Source organism: Dermochelys coriacea, chromosome 2, assembly GCF_009764565.3.
Source record: "Dermochelys coriacea isolate rDerCor1 chromosome 2, rDerCor1.pri.v4, whole genome shotgun sequence".
Classification (NCBI taxonomy): Eukaryota; Metazoa; Chordata; order Testudines; family Dermochelyidae; genus Dermochelys; species Dermochelys coriacea.
In genome coordinates, this window is record NC_050069.1 from 186,347,025 (window position 1) to 186,365,903 (window position 18,879).

The window sequence follows — 18,879 nt, forward strand, 5'->3', positions numbered from 1 at the left end:
ATAATAATGGACTGTTAAGAACCCCCTAACCTTGCGATGCAAGACAAGGCGCTCCGACCAACTGCCATGGGCAGTAAGAAGGAACTGAGAGGGCATAGGGTTGGCAGTGCCTAATATACCAACACATTAACGCAGCACTCAAGAGGGCTCTACAGATACCCGCTCAGGCGAAAATCTCTCACAACTGTGCACATGGGTACACACACCTAGAATAGAAACATGACAAGCACTTGGGAAAAAAAAAAAACACTACTGGAAATTGAACATTAACTGTAATATTGCACACCTAAATCACTTACAGCTACGGTTGAACTTTGGAGCCCATATTAATATGATATACAGGTAAGATACATTTCACCTCTAAATCTGCTCTGAATATTTTGCTTACCAGTGAACTTCTGGCTGATAGGGACAACAACTGAGGTAGCTTTCACAAGACTGGCTTTGCCAATGGGATCTAGATCTTTCAAGTCAGGAACCCGGTCATGATAAATGAAGTCATTGTCCTTCTTCGCAGCTGTAAGGGCGCGGTTGATTTTGTCAGACAAATCTTTTACGTTTATGTATTCATCATAACGAGATGCCACCGTTTTTACCAAGTCTGATGCATGCTAAAAATCAAATTACACACAATTACAATTCAAATAGTCTCTCCACCGAGCCCTCTTCCCAGCAGCACTCCATCTCTTTAACACAAACAATATATAGGAAAACAGCCGATTGTCTTAGTTAGCCAACTAAGGTTTCTGCAAAGGCATAGGATTCAGCATTAGCAGCTCCCGGCCTACTAAGGGAATGCCCCGTCTAAGGATTTTGAGAAGGATCAGCACAATTACTCCTTGCAATAAACTCAATGACCTTATCTACAGTTCTGTCATTAATGGGATCATGAATCCTCTGCAGTTCATACCAAGGCTTTGTCTACACTGCCACTTTACAGTGCTGCAACTTTCTTGTTCAGGGGCGTGAAAAAACTTCCAAAGATCTAACTGAAACATATACTTTGGAATACAGACATTTCTCACCATTCCAGTATAGAAGTTCCAAGAACTTTTCAAGAAGTATTTAATGAGTGGGGTTTGGGGTTTTTTTTTTTTTTTTTAGGAAACCTGTCAATCTTAACTATCTAAGTTTTGCAACTCAGAGTATATTAGATTTGTCATAGGTAGAAATTTAAAAAAAAAAAAAAAAAAAAAGAGAAGTCTTCCTACATTTCTTAAGAGTTCTGCCCCAACCCACCTGTAGTCTCCCAATTTCTTCACCAAATTTCTTCTGCTGCTTTGCCAGGATAGACTGGTGATACTCTGCATTGGCCTGCATAATGCAGTGCTTTGCAGCCAGAACAGGAAACACCTCCTGGAAATAAAAATACTGACCAGGGGAAAGTCCAACCACATAAACCACCACAGACAACATGGGATGCAGGAAGGAAAAGGAAGAAAAGGAAATTAGAATCACCCAATTAATGGTTTAGATAGGTTAAAACATTAGAAGTAAATGTTAGAGACATGTGACTGCATGGGTTGAATTCAGTCAAAATAAAAATATTGCTCTGGTAAAATTATTTCAATTGTTTTATGTTGATTTGGGGATTGCACTTCATTTAATTAAAACCATGAAGTCACAACATTTACTTTACAAAGATTAGAAATTCAAATATGCATTAGCAAGAATAGTAGAGAGGACAAAGATCCCAAGACAAAGTACTTTCAAAAAGTATGAAAGAATATTTAGCCCACTTCATTAATGAAGCCAGCATATTTCAGATGTTGAAGTGATAGTTCTACATCTACTTCCCCCCCCATGACCATTAATAAGGATAACAAAACAATTATCCAGCAGAAACCACTGCAATAAGTTTCCACTTACAGTGAACCAAGAGTACTTAAATCAGTAGACCCACAAAATATAGTTCTTCTAAACCCCATTAGAAAGCGTTAGTTTGAAAAACAAATTTAGTAAGGTGTTAAACAAGCATCCCTAAATACACGGTCACAAGTTAACCCAAAGTAACAGTTTAATAAAATAGTTTTTCAAAATAGAATTATTTTAAAACTCAAAAGTGATTAGCTTTCAATGAAAACTGAAGTGTGCTTCTGACAGCTGACAATACTTGAACTGGAAGGTTTTTTCCTGGAGTCTTACAGTTACTCAAGAATTCCCAGAGTTTTTCCCCCCTCTTGCTACAAAAGTGTGATCATAAAAATGCTTGAGAAACCATCTTAGAGATGATTTATAGAATGTAATACTCTGAACTAGAGTTATGTTAGTGTATTTTGTTTTTTTTTTTATTAGTATTACTAACCTTGGGCAAAGTGTCCTTATATTGACACTGTTTGAAAGCATCACCATAATAATCTGCAGCTTGATTAGCCAGTTTAGCTATGATAGCATCTTTCATTTTATCTGGAATTAAAAACAAACAAACAAAAAAAAACAAAAAACACATTAATATCATGAAAGGAAAAGTTACTTGCCTGTAACTGGAGCTCCGGAAGGACTCTGCACATTCACACTCACAGGATGTGGTGGCAGTACAGCTCTGACAATAAAATGCTTCATAGCAGTGTCCACTAGGGACAGAAGGGGCATTGCTATGAATATGATTAAGTAGATATGCTCTGGATCAAGTTTTCAAGTTCAGAATATTCAAATAAGTTTAAAGTCTCAATTGAAAGTGGCTATATTGCTAGTTTAAATTCCATCTAGTGCTGTGTTGGAAGTGAATGCCACACAGAGGTCTTTTAATGAGATTATTTAGCGAGAACGCCTATTTGAACCAATGCTGTATGCAGTGTAGTTATACCTTTATCACTCCCAGAATATTAGAGACACAAGGTGGGTGACGTAATATCTTTTATTGGACCAACTTGTGTCTCTCACCAACAGAAGAGGGTCCAATAAAAAGCTACTATGTCACTCACTTTGTCGCTTTGTTTTAGAGAAAGCGCATAATAGAAACTGGATACAATTAACTTGTAGGCTTGAATAGAGACTGGGAGTGGATGGGTCATTACAAAGTAAAACTATTTCCCCATGTTTATTTCCCCCCCTCCACTGTTCCTCAGATGTTCTTGTCAACTGCTGGAAATGGCACACCTTGATCACTACAAAAGGTCCTCCCAGTTCACCCCTGCTCTCCTGCTGGTAATAGCTCATCTTAAGTGATCACTCTCCTTACAGTGTGTATGGCAACACCCATTGTTTCATGTTCTCTATGTATATAAATCTCCTAACTGTATTTTCCACTGAATGCATCCAATGAAGTGAGCTGTAGCTCACGAAAGCTTATACTCAAATAGATTTGTTAGTCTCTAAGGTGCCACAAGTACTCTTTTTTGATAATAGAAAAAATGATTGCTTAAATTATAATGATGCATCTGGGACACTTTTCTGATAGTTTTGTTAAAATCTCCTTTATGTATGAGGTTGCCAACAAACGCTCTAACTACCATGAATGATAACATCTTTACTGTACAGAGGTCAGAAAGGATTCCATGCCTGTAAACCAGATTTCTCAGGAAGACAGTAAGTCTCACCAAGACCTACAAATTCTAATGTGATTTGTCGCTGCCTATGATCAGGAGGAGGATTATACATGAACATTTTGGTTCAAACGTGGGTCAGGAATATAGGTGGGCAAAATTTTGGGGGAAATATTAAATTGCAGGGAAATATGCATATTTTCACAGGCTGTATTTGGCAAAGAGACCATTTTGCAACAGCATTTTGTTTCAACTTTTACTTTGGAAATGCATTGTGATTTGAAATTTAGGACACCCGAAAAAAGACTTAACACCTGATGATGACCCAAAACCAAAAAGAAGTAGTAGTTTCAGAATGTTTTGTTTGACTCAAAAGTTAGTTTTTGTTTCAGCAAGAGGAAAACCCAAAAATTCAGTTTGGGTTCAAATCAATTATTCTCTTCCCCCCCACTTCAGCCCCCACACTGAAAAAATAAATTTGTTCACCTTTAGTGAAGAATGTACTGGTAAGTTTTTGGGTGTATTCTACACCATGCACTTAAGACCCCTAGGTTATACTGTCAGCAGTCATGAGTGTAGCAAGACTGAGAGGCATCCCTACTTATTTTTGGGAAGCACAATTCTGGTCACCCCACTTCTCACTGCAAGGAAGTGCTGCAGACCTAATGTGAGCAGAGTCTGCTCTAGCAACATACTTTAACACTGTAAATTCTTCATTTCAACATTCTTGACAGATGTTATAAAAAACTTAGTTGTGCAGTTTACTAGCTGATGTTATTAGCTGTTTTCCTTCAACTCTGCCTCTCTGCAATAGCCAATTTTTTTAAAAAAAGCTAGCTCAATGTCATTCCTGTAGATTCAGGGCACTGAAGCATTTTATCAAGGAAAATTAAATTGAAAAACAGAATTCAAGTCATCAAGTAATCTAGTAAATAGTGCTCCATGCCACATGCAAAACCTTGGATAGATTTCCAGCATGAACATGGTCACTTTTCAGGCAGCATGCTCAGTAAGACTCAGGAAGAGAAAGAAGGGATGATGAAATGGTATATCTCACTTCTCAAAAATCAAGTCACAACCTGACAACTGATATTCACTATGACAAGGTATCAAAAGGAAGAATTAAAGAGAAATATTAAGTTTTCACACAATCAGTACTTCCATTACAGTGAAAAAAAACAGTTGAGGGATGAATGAGGAAGTCCCGAAAAGCCCACATAATACTAAACTTCATTTATCAAATTAATAAGTCAAAAATCAAAACATTTGTGGAAGTTGTGAAGAATACTTAAGTACATTTGTAAAATGTAAAGTTATACCTCTTGTTGCTTTTAAGAAAAACACCTCTTGAGCTTGAGCCAACATAATAAGACTAAGGGTTCCAACTGTATCTGGAGAGATGTCCACTGTAGGCTCTCTATTCAATGCAGACAAGACTGTGTCTTTAATGTGTTGGAAGGCACCACTAGCAAACTGAACCAAAGCAAAAATGAACACATTATTCTTTCTGTATTTCAAACAAACTTTTGCTTATAGAAAAGGTACAGCACAAACAGATGTCTGAGAAACAAGTTTACTTTTATAGCAAACAGCAAGGTGGAGGCCAGAAAGGACAAAATTTAGAATGTGTGTGTTAACTCTTGAGATCCCACCTGTACTAAGACAGCTGAACAAGTCTGACTGAGAGGCTATAAACCAAAGCTATAAAGGAGAATATATAAATATGGAAGATATAATGCACTCAACTGAGGGTATGTCTATATTATAAACTTAAATCAACCTACGTTAGGTTGACTTACACCGCTGTAATTATTGTGGCGGTTCATGTCCACACCGCCCTTCTTCTGTTGATGATGTGCATCACCACCAGGAGTGCTTCCACCAACTTAAGAGGGGCAGTGTGGGGGGGCTGAGAGACAGGGCTCTCAGCTCCATGGGCAGCTCCTCACCGGCAGCCGAGCTCCCCGCTAGCAACAAAGACGACGCAACGGGCTTCTCGGCTTCTCGCTAAGAATGGGGCAGCCGACTGGACACCAGGCACCAATCCCCCTGCTGGGAGTCCAGGTTCCCATCCCAGCCACCCCTGGCTCTCAACTGCTCACTTCTCACCAGGAGCACCCAGCATGGACCAGGGGGCCACAGCCTGGGCAGCAGCCATGAAATTGACAAGTAATGCAATGTCTAAAGACACTGTGTCTCCTTAACTACACAAACATACGCTCTATGCCTTTTGTGGAAGTAAAGTTATTATGTCAGTGTAGTTGGGCACTTACAGTGGCAGGAGCAAGGCTATAGTGTGTACACTGCCATAATTAGGCCAACGTAAGCTGCCTTATGTCAAACTAACTCTGTAGTGTAGACGAGGCCTAAGTCAAATGAAGAGGAAAGTTAGGATTAATATCAATTATATTAAGAGCATGAAGATACTGGCGAAGACACAGGCTATTAAACCTCCAGGTGCAGGTTATAACACTATGACATTATTATTATGACATTAATAACTTCCTCTGAAGCATCTGTTCATGATCAAATATGATACTGGTGTAAATGGACTATTGGTCTGTTCTGACACTGCAAAGTCAATGCTTCCAAATGAAACTACTGACATGGAATTAAGGTGGCCTTATAGCAAGGCTAGAGATATACGAGCAGAAAAACAAAAAGTTCTCATGGTTGTGTACAATTGAGTTTGCATTACAGCAGCATGGTAGAATACACCATGACTGAAAAATTACCTAGAGGGCTACCACCAGAAAGGAAATGAGGTGGTACAATAAGAGACAGATGCATGTAAATATTGAAGAGGCAGGGAAGGAAGTATGGAAATTAATGGATTAGCCCTGTTAGAAGTATCAACAGTCTGGGGAGAAGAGTTCCAAAATACAAACAACGTTAAAACTGGGTTACCTGAACAGACTTTTCTGAATCTATTGTCTCTTAAAATGATTCTGTGAATAAGACCATTTAAGACCCAGAAGATATATGCTATCAATAATCATGGTAATAGACAAATTGAAGTGGCTGCAGGTTTTTTTTGTTGTTGTTGTTGTTGTTGTTGCTGAGGTGATTCAATTGCCAGGTTAACTATTTACAAACTATTGAACATGTAGATATCAATTTCAGTACAAGTTCATTGTCTTAAGTATAGGTTGACAAAACAGTATATTTTTGTCTAATGTGTACATAATCCACAATACATGCACATCTAGAGAAAGTTGTGTACCTTTGACATGAATTTCAGAGAAGTTAGCTATGCTTTCCACATTATGATAAAGATCTTGAGAAATACAGTTTAAGTGATATTACACAATTTTTTTTGTACTGACGATACAGCTACGGAAGACAGGAGTACTGAGTAGTTAATGTTTTGCCTGCTGCTTTTCAACATTCAAATTCTTCAGAATTTATATACAAACTTTCAGACCAGTTGTCATCTCTCTCATGTTACTTAAGTATTCCTCATGCACATTAGAGAAGGCACTTCTCAGTCTAGAGGCAGTATGGAATTCCAGATATTGGGGTTCTAGCCCCAGATTGGCCAGGGACCTACTGAGTGACGCTGGACAAGTCATGTCTCCATCTCTCTGCACCTCTTCCTTCTTCCCCCTTAGAACGGTTTTATCTTCTTAGAGAACAAGGTCTTTGGAGTAGGAACTGCCTGTAGTGTTTTCACAAATGGGTCCCCCAATATCTGATTGACACCTTAGCAATGGTACTACAAATAAACTTCAAAATCAGAGTTGCACTCCTTTGAAATACCGATGACTGTACTCTGTTATCACTCCATACCTCCCAAAAAGGGGCTGTTTGAACTAAGAATAACTGATGAAACAAGTTATGAAAAATCTAATGTTTTTTTACAGCTATTATACTTTTGGGGGAATTTTTTTTTTTAAATGGGCAGTAAATTGGTATTTTAATATGTTGGAGAACACAAAACTACATTTTTCATAGCCCTTGCTTCCCAGACAATTTTTATGCCCCACCTCAACTTTCTATTATAATTCACCGCCTATAGTTCCAGCCCTTTGACAGGTCATTACTGTGTTACAAAACATTCCAAGGCTGACCCTAGCTGAAGCAACACTGTATTTTTGCTGAAGATATCCTCCAATATCCCAAACTTCCTTGTTTGACCCAAAACCAGGTAAAAAGTTTAATAAAGAATTCTCTTACCACAGCCAGCAAACCCAGTATTTTGAAAGAACACTTGAGCTGGCCCATATATTTTCATAACAGTAAAAGCAAGTCCTCAAAAATACTACAGCAGATTCAAAGTTCTGGATGTGGTGGGGAATTAAACATTGTTGCAATGCCCAGATTTCTTTGGATTCCTAATTTTGGAGAGGGGAGATGTGACAAACTCAACCTAAAGATTTTGAAGAATTTATTACTAAGGACATAGCCAATACAGTTCAAAGGCTTCAGCAAACACAAAGATAGTTTGCCATCTATTTAGGATTCTCAAGAAACTTGCAAACATAACTCAGTGAACATAGCATTAAATCATACTTTAAAAAAAAAAAAAGAGTAAATATCAGTAAAGATCAGCTGCTCAACAGACCATTTAATGAAAGGCAGGGGCTGGGGGTGGGGAAGAGTCACATTTACAGGTTAAAATAGAAGATGTTTATTTGGGGTGTTGTGAGTTTGGCCAATTAGAGTTCTGGTGTTCAGTCAGAGGTCAACAGTTTCAAGCTTTTCTTAATGGGAGGTTAAGATTTGTTTTTCTTACCTGGAAATTTTTAATTTTAAACATTAATAGTTACAATGCTTTGAGTCAGTACAGAGAGACTTTCATACCTGATAATGTTTAGCAGCAGTTTTCAATCCTTCATCATTATCCAGATTCTGCTCTGATGCAATCTGACTAGCTAATGCTCCAGAGTTGAACAAAACACATGTCTTCTCATATCCCAAACTTGCCAGAGCTGAAACCAAAAAAGCCAGAGTGAGCATTCTGTACAGAAAATAAGCTTCAGTATTTTGCCCTCCTAAAGACAAGAAGGCCAACACTTAGAGGATAAGTACCTTCCGAATTTGGAGACCCCACCAGTAGTTTCAAACAAGAAGCTAAGGAAGCAACTGTATGGAACTTTTAACACCCAAATCACTCTGATCCTGCATGTTAAAGAGAACTACAAAGAAAGAAGAGTCCTTGTTTATCCAGAGAAGGCTGAATCTTGCATCTAGCACAGCATTTCCCAAACTTTTGAAAGATAAGCCCACCATTAGGAAAAATGAAATCACAAGTCTTCAGTTCCAGCATGTATTACTGTTGAAATTCTGCTCAAAGCAAGCAGTTCCTTAAGAGTAGATTGTGTAGCTGTGCATGATACTTCCTCTTGGATGCTTTAAACAATCAGTGAAATAGTTTAAATGTTAATAATTGACTATCATCACTGACATTTAAGTTAGCACCTACTGAAATGAATGGAGCATTTTAGACCTAAGAGCTATTGTTTCACGATCACTGCAAATTCTGGCAGATCTTTCTCCATTAGTTGCACTGGTTTCATGTTGTCTAGATTCTCTCTGCAACCATAACAGCTAGAGACTTAGGGTAGGTCTACACTGCAGCTGAGAGGTATGATTCTCAGCACAGACAGTTACTCGCACTAGCTTTGCTTGAGCTAGAATGATAAAAATGTCAGTATGGACATTGCAGCACAGGCAAAGGCTTGGGCTGGCCACTCGAGCTCGGACCCAGAAGGCTGGTGGATTTGTACTTGGGTAGCTAGCTTAAGATGCTGCTTGTGTCACAATATCTACGCTGCCTTTTTTTAGTGCATTAGTTTGAGCAAAACTAGCATGAGGGACACCACGCCCCAGGCATTCCTAATCTCCAACCGTCAGTGACTGGGACTGGATGATGGGACAGATCACTCCAAATTTCCTCTGAAATATCTGGTCTCTGACAGTGGCCAGTACAAGATGCTGGACTGGATGGACCATTGGTCTTACTCAGTATGGCCACTCATGAGTCTGTCATCGGAGTTGGGTATTGTACCTCCCAGCTGCAGGGTAGAGACATCCTTATTTAAATTAAGCCTTCACTCTGGAGAGCCGAGAGGCCTGTCCAACCCCCAGCCGTTCTTCACAGCCCAAGAGGATGTACCTATCCCACACATTGGGAAACCCTTGGCTCTGAATATCAAGCAGCCAAGCCCATTAGTAGCCTTGGAGAAGTTATTAGTCATATGCAGCTGCTATGATGTGAGATAGGGTAAACTCACTGCTGCTGGAAGTGCTTTCTCCTACCCACTTGAACTGCACTCTTCTCTGCTCTGAACAAGAGACTTTCCCTTTCCCACACAGTGAAACATTTTATAGGAAAGAAACTGGGGAAGGAGGGAAAAAAGAAAGAAAAGGGGAGAGAGGTCCAAAGTGATAAGGTTAGAACAAAGCAGCTGCAGGAGGAAGTATACTGTTCCTTTCTTCCCCTCCCTTCTAGTAGTGACCATGGGATTTAAAGGTTTCCTCTCCATCAATTGCTGAAGTATGGCCCACCAGGACACCCCAAACAGTGAGAAGTACTGTAATAAATGCATCTGTAGGGCTTCAGTAAGAAACCAAAAGTAACATACTGGGGAAGAGAGGAAGTCAGTCTTATTAATCCAGCTGAACACAGTGATTGCACGTAATGCCAAGTGGAATAGGGGAAATTTTTGTATTTTATGAAAAAATGTGTGACTTGGTTTCACTTTTGTAATATGACCTTCTAGGACTGAAGGGTTTAAATTCTTCTCTAGGACAGGGCAATAAAAGATGGGTGTTGGTCACATACATATGTCTGGGTTGGTAAGAATGGACCCCCAAGAACTGTCAACACATTAAATTACCTCGAAGAAAAAGCAGAGGGCCAACCAACAGACAACTTTCAACACCTCCCTTGGCCAGCAGAACACAGGAAAAAAGCATGAGTAGAGCTTGAAACAAAGAACTGATGTATCAGGAGCTGTAAAAAGTATTCTGCTGCCCACTGCAGACACACAATCCTGAATAGTGGGGGCCAGAGAGGAAGGTAGTGCTGCCAACATGGTAACACATACAAGCTTGGCTTTTTTTTTTTTTGAATGAAAAAAAGGACCCCAAAAATACTGTATTCCAATCAGCTAATAGAAGCTGCCTTGTTTTGAAAAGACTGTCCTGCATTGCTGCAAACACCTGCTAGTTGCATAGCTCCAAAGGGATAAAATCTCCAAGGGGAGTTCTAGTGCCTGAACTCACTGAAACCGCCACAGTGAGAAATGGAGATGTTGAAAAGTAGGCCACCATAAATATATATGAATATTTTCAAAATTCATTATTAGAAGAATTACTTGCATTTTATTTTCATTCGAATTACCTACCAAGTTTGACAGATCCCCCAAAAAGCGACCCTTTATCAAAGGCATCTTTCCATGTAAAGGTCACACAGATCTGAAAAGAGGGAAAGAGAATGCACTGCATTTCATTTTAGAAAGACTTATTTTAAGACATCCACCACACAGTTTTATCTGTTTCATTCTAGTTAAAGTATTATAATGTTTAGCAATGTTACAAAAATCCTATGAACCTTAAGACAGTCTTAAGTTTAACGTATACATTTTCCTACTCAACTTTCTATCAGAGCTTACTCAAAAATTTCTTCAATAAGCAAAGTTCACAGATTCTCACAACAGGTTTTAATGCTCACATTTTGGAAGCAGAATTATACTTGTGAATGACAGGGCAGAACCTCCCTCCGCTGAAGAAAGAAAAGGAGTACTTGTGGCACCTTAGAGACTAACAAATTTATTTGAGCATAAGCTTTCGCAAGCTAAGCTTACTTCCTCAGATGCATTCAGTGGAAAATACAGTGGGGAGATTTATATACATAGAGAGCATGAAACAATGCGTATTACCATACATACTAACGAGAGTGATTACTTAAGGTGAGCTATTACCAGCATGAGAGCGAGAGTGCCAATCTGAGAAATTTTCAAAGCTACAAGGAAACCCAACCATTCTTCAAAGTAAAGTACACTGACTTTTTTTTATTTAAAAAACTGTGATGGATTTGAAGATGCTCTACAATAATTTATGAAATCATATCTTGCCTGGATGATTGTGCTGCTTATGCGTGCATATACTGATTTAATTCAATAGTAGGATTGTTCGGAAATGCACCCAGGAAGGAATGTGTATGCGTGGATCCTGATACACCCTTCTCAGCAAACACTTCAGAGACAACACAATACGAGAGCCATTCACTTTGAATTTCCACTTCTGAAACTCTACTGCACTCAAACCGGTTATGCCAAGCAGATCCAAGCTCAAGGAAAAGAAAACAAACTATCTGGATTTTAAAAGGACACTCCCTCAACAGCAGGGGGAGAGAGAGAGTTAGGAGACTGAGATGCAGACACCCAGAGGTTAGGAGCCTGGGGCAAACTAGGCCTGCCTAGGAGTCAGTGTAAGAGACCTATGTCTCGACCTTTTGTTTTAATAAATTCTTTTTTATGTTAATGTTTTGTTCCTACTGTTGAGGAGAAAAAATACTTTGTTATAGGAAGGATTGTTGTTTGGATCCCTATTCATAACTGATCAGACTCCCACAAAGAATCACCACGGGCCGTCATCTCTGACTGAAGTTATTCTGGGAGATTCCCCCCTCGGGCAACAGGACATAATTTCATTTTCTTAAAATATCCTATTAAAATCTCCTGGATCGCTTTCAATAGCCACTGGGAGATCAATGCCGATTCCAGGAGATTCCTGGCCAATCCTGGAAGGTTGGCAACTCTACTGGTACCTGAATCTAGTTGGACCTGCCAGGAAAGCAGAGTCAGTGCATAGGGCCTATATCCTAGTACCCAGTCTAAAGAGGGAGAACCATGGGATTCCATCCCAGAAAAGGCCAAGAAGGAAGCCTTAGTCCCAGTGGAGGTGCTCTCAAAGAGACCAGAGAAAGGATCAGAGGTGCAGCTAGCCTTGCAACCATGACAAAAATTACTAATACAAAGTCTTTGAGAATTTCCCACTCTGAGCAAGTACTGCTGGCAGAAAAGGGTACCTGCCATATTTTATCCCCACGGAGGGTGGGATTTGTAGACCTTGCTTCTTGAAGAGAAGAAGGTTTGAGAAACTCAGATAAAATTCTTCAGCATGGCAAAGTGCGAAGATCACCACAACAGAATTTATCATGGGGGCAGTCCCATGCCAGAAGTTTGTGCAACTATATACAAAAATATATTCTCCTCTGGGGTCTCTTAACCATCACTTCCAATTATTTCCCCTTTACTGAGCCATCCTACCTTAGAGCACCCTTTACAGACGTCAGTAGACGCTCTCTTTGAATAAACCTTGTAGAACTTAGAATGTTTAAAAGAAGGGTTAAGTTGCTGTCATACAAATCTCTTTGTAAGAAGTGTGTCGGTCTTTCTGCCAAAGACATCACTGTCTGAAAAGAACAGGCCTTGAAAGAAGCAGAAATGGTGACTTTTGCCCTATAGACACTGGTGCAGCCAACTCGAAATGGAGGACTGATGTCTTCTTACACCTCAAAGACTGATATAGAACAAACAGAGCTAAAAGATCTCAAGATCTTGGTTCATTAAGAAAGAATTTGCAACCCTTATTAAAAAAATCAGGTTTATTTAAATACAGAATTTAAAATAGCGTACACTAGCAAATAAGGTGATTGCAAATGAACCCTATAGCTCAGGGGTAGACAACCTATGGCATGCGTTCCAAAGGCGGCATGCGAGCTGATTTTCATTGGCATTCACACTGCCCGGGTCCTGGCCACTGGTCTGGGGGTGGGGGGGCTCTGCATTTTAATTTAAATTTTAAATGAAGCTTCTTAACATTTTAAAAAACTTATTTACTTTACATACAACAGTTTAGTTATATATTGAACACTTATAGAAAGAGACCTTTTAAAAACATTGAAATGTATTACTGGCCCATGAAACTTTAAATTAGAGTGAATAAATGAAGACTCGGCACACCACTTCTGAAAGGTTGAAGACCCCTGCTCTAGCTGAATAAGTGCCACTGTTATTGACCAGATCACAGTGACCTCCAGAAAAATCACATTTTTTTCTGAGCCTGCATTTGGGCATCTGTAAAATGAGAGCAATGATAGTTACCACAGGTGAAATCTCAAAGTATCAGGATTAAACATGTCTACAATCACAAGTAAGGAGAGACATTAGGAAATAAAGCTAAGAGATTAATGTCTTTCCTGGGAGAAGCACTGGATTAGACATAGGCCTAAAAAGAAGGAGTAGAAATAATATTAAAAAAAAAAAAAAAAAGACATCCTGGTTTCCATGAACCATTGTCTGAATATAGTATATGTGAAGCTAATGCAAGTCTTTTACACCTTACCTGATTTTCAGAAAATGGAAATTTTGGCTCTATGGAACATAGCTGATCGTAGTATCTAGAGCAACAGACAAAAGAGCTGAGTTAAATACCAGATTAAGAGTTGTACTGGTTTTGTTTACATTTAGGAAGAAGGGAGGGTTGCCTCCATACCTAAACAGAACTCCCCCACTAATTCTGCAACATCTTGGGAGAGATCACTAGAACATGCAACATGCCTCCAATGTGGCAGCAACCACCATGGATCTAGGAGGGGAGGTGGATGGAAGGCAAGGGATACAGAGGACAATGTGTCTCTTCCATCCCACTTCCCACACGTGGTAGGAGGAGGAAAGAGATCCTTATGCAAAGGGTTCACTGTATGAACATATGACAGACAAGGAAACAAATTTCCCCTTCAAATTCATTACAGAGAATTAAATTAAATTTAAAAAATCATGACACTAACTTAACATTTCATAACCATCACTATGCTGATTCAACTTGTATGTTCTCTCTCTACCCACAACCATTTGTCTATTTTGACTGCAAGCTCTTTGGTCACTATGTTTGCCTAGCACAATGGAGCCCCATTCTCTGCTGGCCTCCCAGAACTACTGTAATGAAAATAAACTAGAATGTTGCACACTTCTATACACAGAGCTCACTGGACACACCAAGGGCTCCTTGTTTCTTCCAGTCACCCCCGCAAGCTCCCTGTGTGCCACACTCACATTCTCCTCTACTTCAGGGATTCCTTGAAAAACCCTTCACCTCCTTCCCTCACAACAAGGCCTCTGTCTCTCTCCCCCGCTTTTTTCTTCCCCTCTAATGTACCCATCTTTCCCTTGAACTGCTCCCTCTCCTTCTCATCCCTCCACTCCAACCGAACAACATTTGGTGAGGCAGGGCATTAGAAAAGAAGTAATAAAGACTCTTATTCTCCACTCCCTCTGCTGGCTAAGCATCCACCCCATAGCTGTGCAAGCCTCTTTTCTGGTTTACCCAATTTTCACCAAAACCTATAGGGTTCTGCCAATGATCCCTAGAACACTCCCTGAACTAATTTGATACAATGTTACTCCAACAAACAAATGTCATCACTTTTGAGTAGGGCCTCACTTAGCCAATAAATACTGGATCACAGTATGGGACTTGGTATATTTAGGACTGAGCTAAAGCAAGGAAGACAATTCTAAAATGAGGGACACAAATTTAAGACACTAGATTTCATGATCCACAAATTCTAGAAACATGCCTTACACAAGTGGAAAGGGTAGAAATTAGCCCTCTCTCTCGGCAGGTGACAAAACTTAAAATCAAGTCACTCAGAACAATGGCTTCCTTCTTTCTATCAATAACACCTCCATTATTATAGGAATGTAACAGGCTCTCTAAAAGTGCTAGTTAGAGATTAATGTTGTATACCATTTGCAAACTGGACTTCCAGGTGGATTGCAGATGACAAAGCAAGTTATTTCTAGCATTTCAAGATAGCAGCTACTAAAAATATCTTTAGGTCAAAATAGTGAGTGCATGGCACAGAGAGAGAGGGAGGAAGATGAGCTGGTGATGACAGAAGTGATTTTAAAGTTCCAAAAATCACACAACCTGCTGAAGTATTTGTACTTACTTCCTGTTCACTTCTAGGTGCAATTCAAAGCATTAGCAATTAATTTATATTACATTCTTAAAAAATACAAGCCTAATCTACACATAAAAATTAGATTGACCTAGCTACATTGCTCAAGCTGTGAAAAAGTTTCCACCTTCTGTGGAGTAGTTATGTCAACCTAAGCCTAGTGCAGACTCAACTTGGCTGTCAGAAGAATTCTTCCCTAGACTGAACTACCACTTCTCAGAGAGGTGGATTTCCAAAAATAGATGGAAAAATCCCTTCCATCACTGTAGGAAGCAGCTACACTACAGTGGACAGCTGCAGCACAGTAGCTGTGCCACTGTAGGGTTGATATATCACCTAGCTACCCTTATCTTTAAGTCCCTAAATGTTCTACAACCTGGCACCTAAAGTCAGCTGGCCAACTTTCAACATCTTGGAGTCAAATACTCTGGGAATGGCTGTGTAGATCTCTCAGTTTATGACCCTTACACTCTCTTTGGAATTCTACAGATATACCCCTTTTTATGGGCTTCCAGAGCATAAATCTAATCAACTACACAGCAGAGTGGGATGTGAATTTATTTAAAATTTAGCTTCCATCAGATAGCTTGCTTTATTTCCCTACAAAATGTTGATGAATATAGTATGAAAATAAATTGCTACAGTCAACTTGATTTTTTTAAAATTAACTTAAAGAAATTCCAGTTTGACAGAAATAGGCATGTCCTTTTTTTTAAAATCCCTATTGAAAGAATTATTATTCTTTCTGCTTCCATGTTGATGTTTATAAACATCTTTTCAAACAAAGTGAATGCTTTACAACGAAAGCACTGTGACTACAGACATACAAAGTCAATTGGAAAAAAAAAAGATTTCCCTCCCTTTCTAGATTCTTCAGTTGTAATAATCGTAAGTGTTACCAAAGTAGGCACAAAATTTTCAGACAAATGAGAATCTCAAATTGTGTCCCTGGCAGAGAGTTGCTGGCTCCTTTAAGGCAAGCATAGGCCCAAGGCTCCCCTTGCAAGGCTCATTCCTCTTAAATTTGCTATTCAATTAACTGCCTAGATAAGCTAAACACCTGAGCCTGTTAAAAAGCCATTAGGGCTAAGCTGCAGGATGGTGCTTGTGACACATATTGCAGTGCCATGCAGTATCTTTGGAGACCATGATGTACCAAGTGTACATCATTGTGGGCCAGGGATTGTATGCAACTCCAGAGGATAAGGTTTCATAGCTCCCCGCAAGAACCAAAAGCACGGGGGGGAGGAATTAATCTGAATCATTTTGATTGTAAAGACCTCCAGAGAGATGCCAACCTGTGGGGAGGCTTGCAGACACTGGCTCAAACTGGGTTTTCCAGAGACCAACACAAAGAAAGGACTTTTGGGACAAAAAGCCTGTATTGTGGACTGTCTGGAAAAACTCTGGTCTTCGAAGTCCCCATAAGACTGATGTGCAACTTCTGGAAAGATTTTAGCATGCAAATAGGAAATTTTGTTATGTTTTCTCTGTAATGCTTTTACATAAAGAATAAATGCGCATTCTTAGAGAGCTTGTGGTAAATGGTAACTGCTGACAATATGCTGTTCGTAGCCCTTGTAGAGAAAGTGTCCCTTGGTGTGATTTTTGTGGGGTCACATAGGTTTTGTGGACAAAGTTCATTGGTGGAGTGGCACTGTACCCAAAGATCTGTAAGAAAGGTGGAAGACAGGATGAGAATTTATATATGAAGAAATGCCTTTTCTATAGAGATGAAGATGAATGTCCTAACCTCTAATATGAGAGTTTGTATTAATAGATGCCACAGGAATACTGCTACTGTTTTTCAGTATTTCAACCTAGCTATAATTCTTCTGCTCTTCTATGTGAGGTGGGAAGCTATTGGGTTTTTTTTGTGTGGTTAAGTTAAAGCATCAGCGTAGACACTGCCATTCGTTATATTGCCAGATCTGGCCTCCTCCAACATCCCACAACGCACACCATAACTGCTCTGCTCACTGTTTTGCACTCAGCTGTCCTTCAGGCCTGCACCCCTCCCAGGCCCGCTGACTAGGGAGTGGGGGGCGGGGAAAATTGCCATGGGGTCCAGGTAATTTAAAAAGGCCAGGGGGCCCCCAGCCACTGCCACAGTAGCAGGCCCTTTTAAATCGCCCAGCCCGGCTGCCCTAGGAGCATGCAGGGTGGTACCAGCAGCAGTGAAGGCAGCCAGAGCAGACACGTAGAAGCCCGGCTATGCCGGCAGCAGCTTGCTGGGCACCAGCCAGTGCAGGTAGCAGCACCTCCCAAATGTTAGGCAGACTTCAGGCCTGCCCCTCCCCTTTCAAAGTTCTGGGAAGTCCTGACAGCTGAGCATACAATTCAGCAGCCAAGAGCAAATCATCATGGAATTCTCCTGCTTCCCCGCCCACTAGGAAAACAGCAGCAGGAATTAAGGGGGAAGGTGGGGACTGATGAACTCAGCTGCCCTGCATCTAGCTATGTATACATGTACCCCTCCCCTTTCAAAGCTCCAGGAAGCTCTGACATTTCTCAGAGTGGAGAGCTCACAGAGCTGGTGAGGATGTTGCTCCCAGCAGCTGAGGACACTGTGGGAGAACTCAGAGGGAATCACAGAACCATAGGCAGGCAGGCAGAGCAGGATGCTGCTGGGGGTGGGGGGGAAAGAAGTGTCCACACACCATTTCTCTTTCTCTCCCCACACACACTTCAGTTGAAAAGCGGCTGGCAATCTATTAGGATGCCCACAGAAGGATGGGATTGAGAAATCTGCATCATGTGATGCGGTACCTTCCCCAGGAGGCATTGCACACCCTTCCCAAAGCATGCTGTGGCCCCTTGCACAGTGGGATAACTACCCACAGTGCACTCCTCATGTTAATGCAAGAGCTGTTAGTGAGGATGCACTCTGTGGACACAAGGAGCATAGTGTGGACATGCAACAGTAGTTTAATTAAAGATATTGAATTAAAGCGGCATTAAATTTGTCAACAAAATTCTGTAGTGTAGACAAGGCCTAACAAGTTAGCGTCTTCATTCAAATTCTGACCATTTGTGTGGTGTATTTTACTGAGTACACCTGGTTACTTTCAACATTAAGTCATCATGTAGAAGACACTGGTTTTCAAATAATTTTTCCATTACAACCTTCATGAGAGTCTGGTGAGTTAAAGACTCAGGGTCTTTCATTTCATTTTCATCCCTCCCTCTGAGATTTCATTGAGTACTTTCAGAACAAAGTACACAAAACACTCTGGGGAGTACCGATTTCTCCTTTACTATTTTGCAGTGTAAGCCTTAGGTTGGTCTAATTCACATTTCAGAGATCTGTTGCTCACATAGGCCCTTTTACAATATCTTTCACCTACCTAACTGGACAGTATAACTTGCTCTCCTGGGTGTCAAAGGAGCTTACTATTTGGGATATTTCTGAGATCTTAA

At 40.2% G+C, this 18,879-nt stretch overlaps 1 protein-coding gene across 2 annotated transcripts in view; it reads right to left on the reverse strand.

Moving 5' to 3' along the window:
• LOC119850837 (programmed cell death 6 interacting protein) overlaps positions 1–18,879 on the reverse strand; it is a 53,018-nt gene that overhangs the window by 32,555 nt on the left and 1,584 nt on the right. The window contains exons 2-8 of one of the 2 annotated variants that reach the window (XM_038389505.2): positions 13,842–13,896; positions 10,838–10,907; positions 8,289–8,416; positions 4,805–4,958; positions 2,306–2,406; positions 1,240–1,356; positions 389–611 (exon numbers count right to left, since the gene is read on the reverse strand). In XM_038389505.2, coding sequence (XP_038245433.1) covers positions 389–611; positions 1,240–1,356; positions 2,306–2,406; positions 4,805–4,958; positions 8,289–8,416; positions 10,838–10,907; positions 13,842–13,896 — 848 coding nt within the window. Of the gene's footprint in view, positions 1–388; positions 612–1,239; positions 1,372–2,305; positions 2,407–4,804; positions 4,959–8,288; positions 8,417–10,837; positions 10,908–13,841; positions 13,897–18,879 lie in introns of both variants that reach the window. The other variant, XM_038389504.2, reaches the window with a different exon arrangement.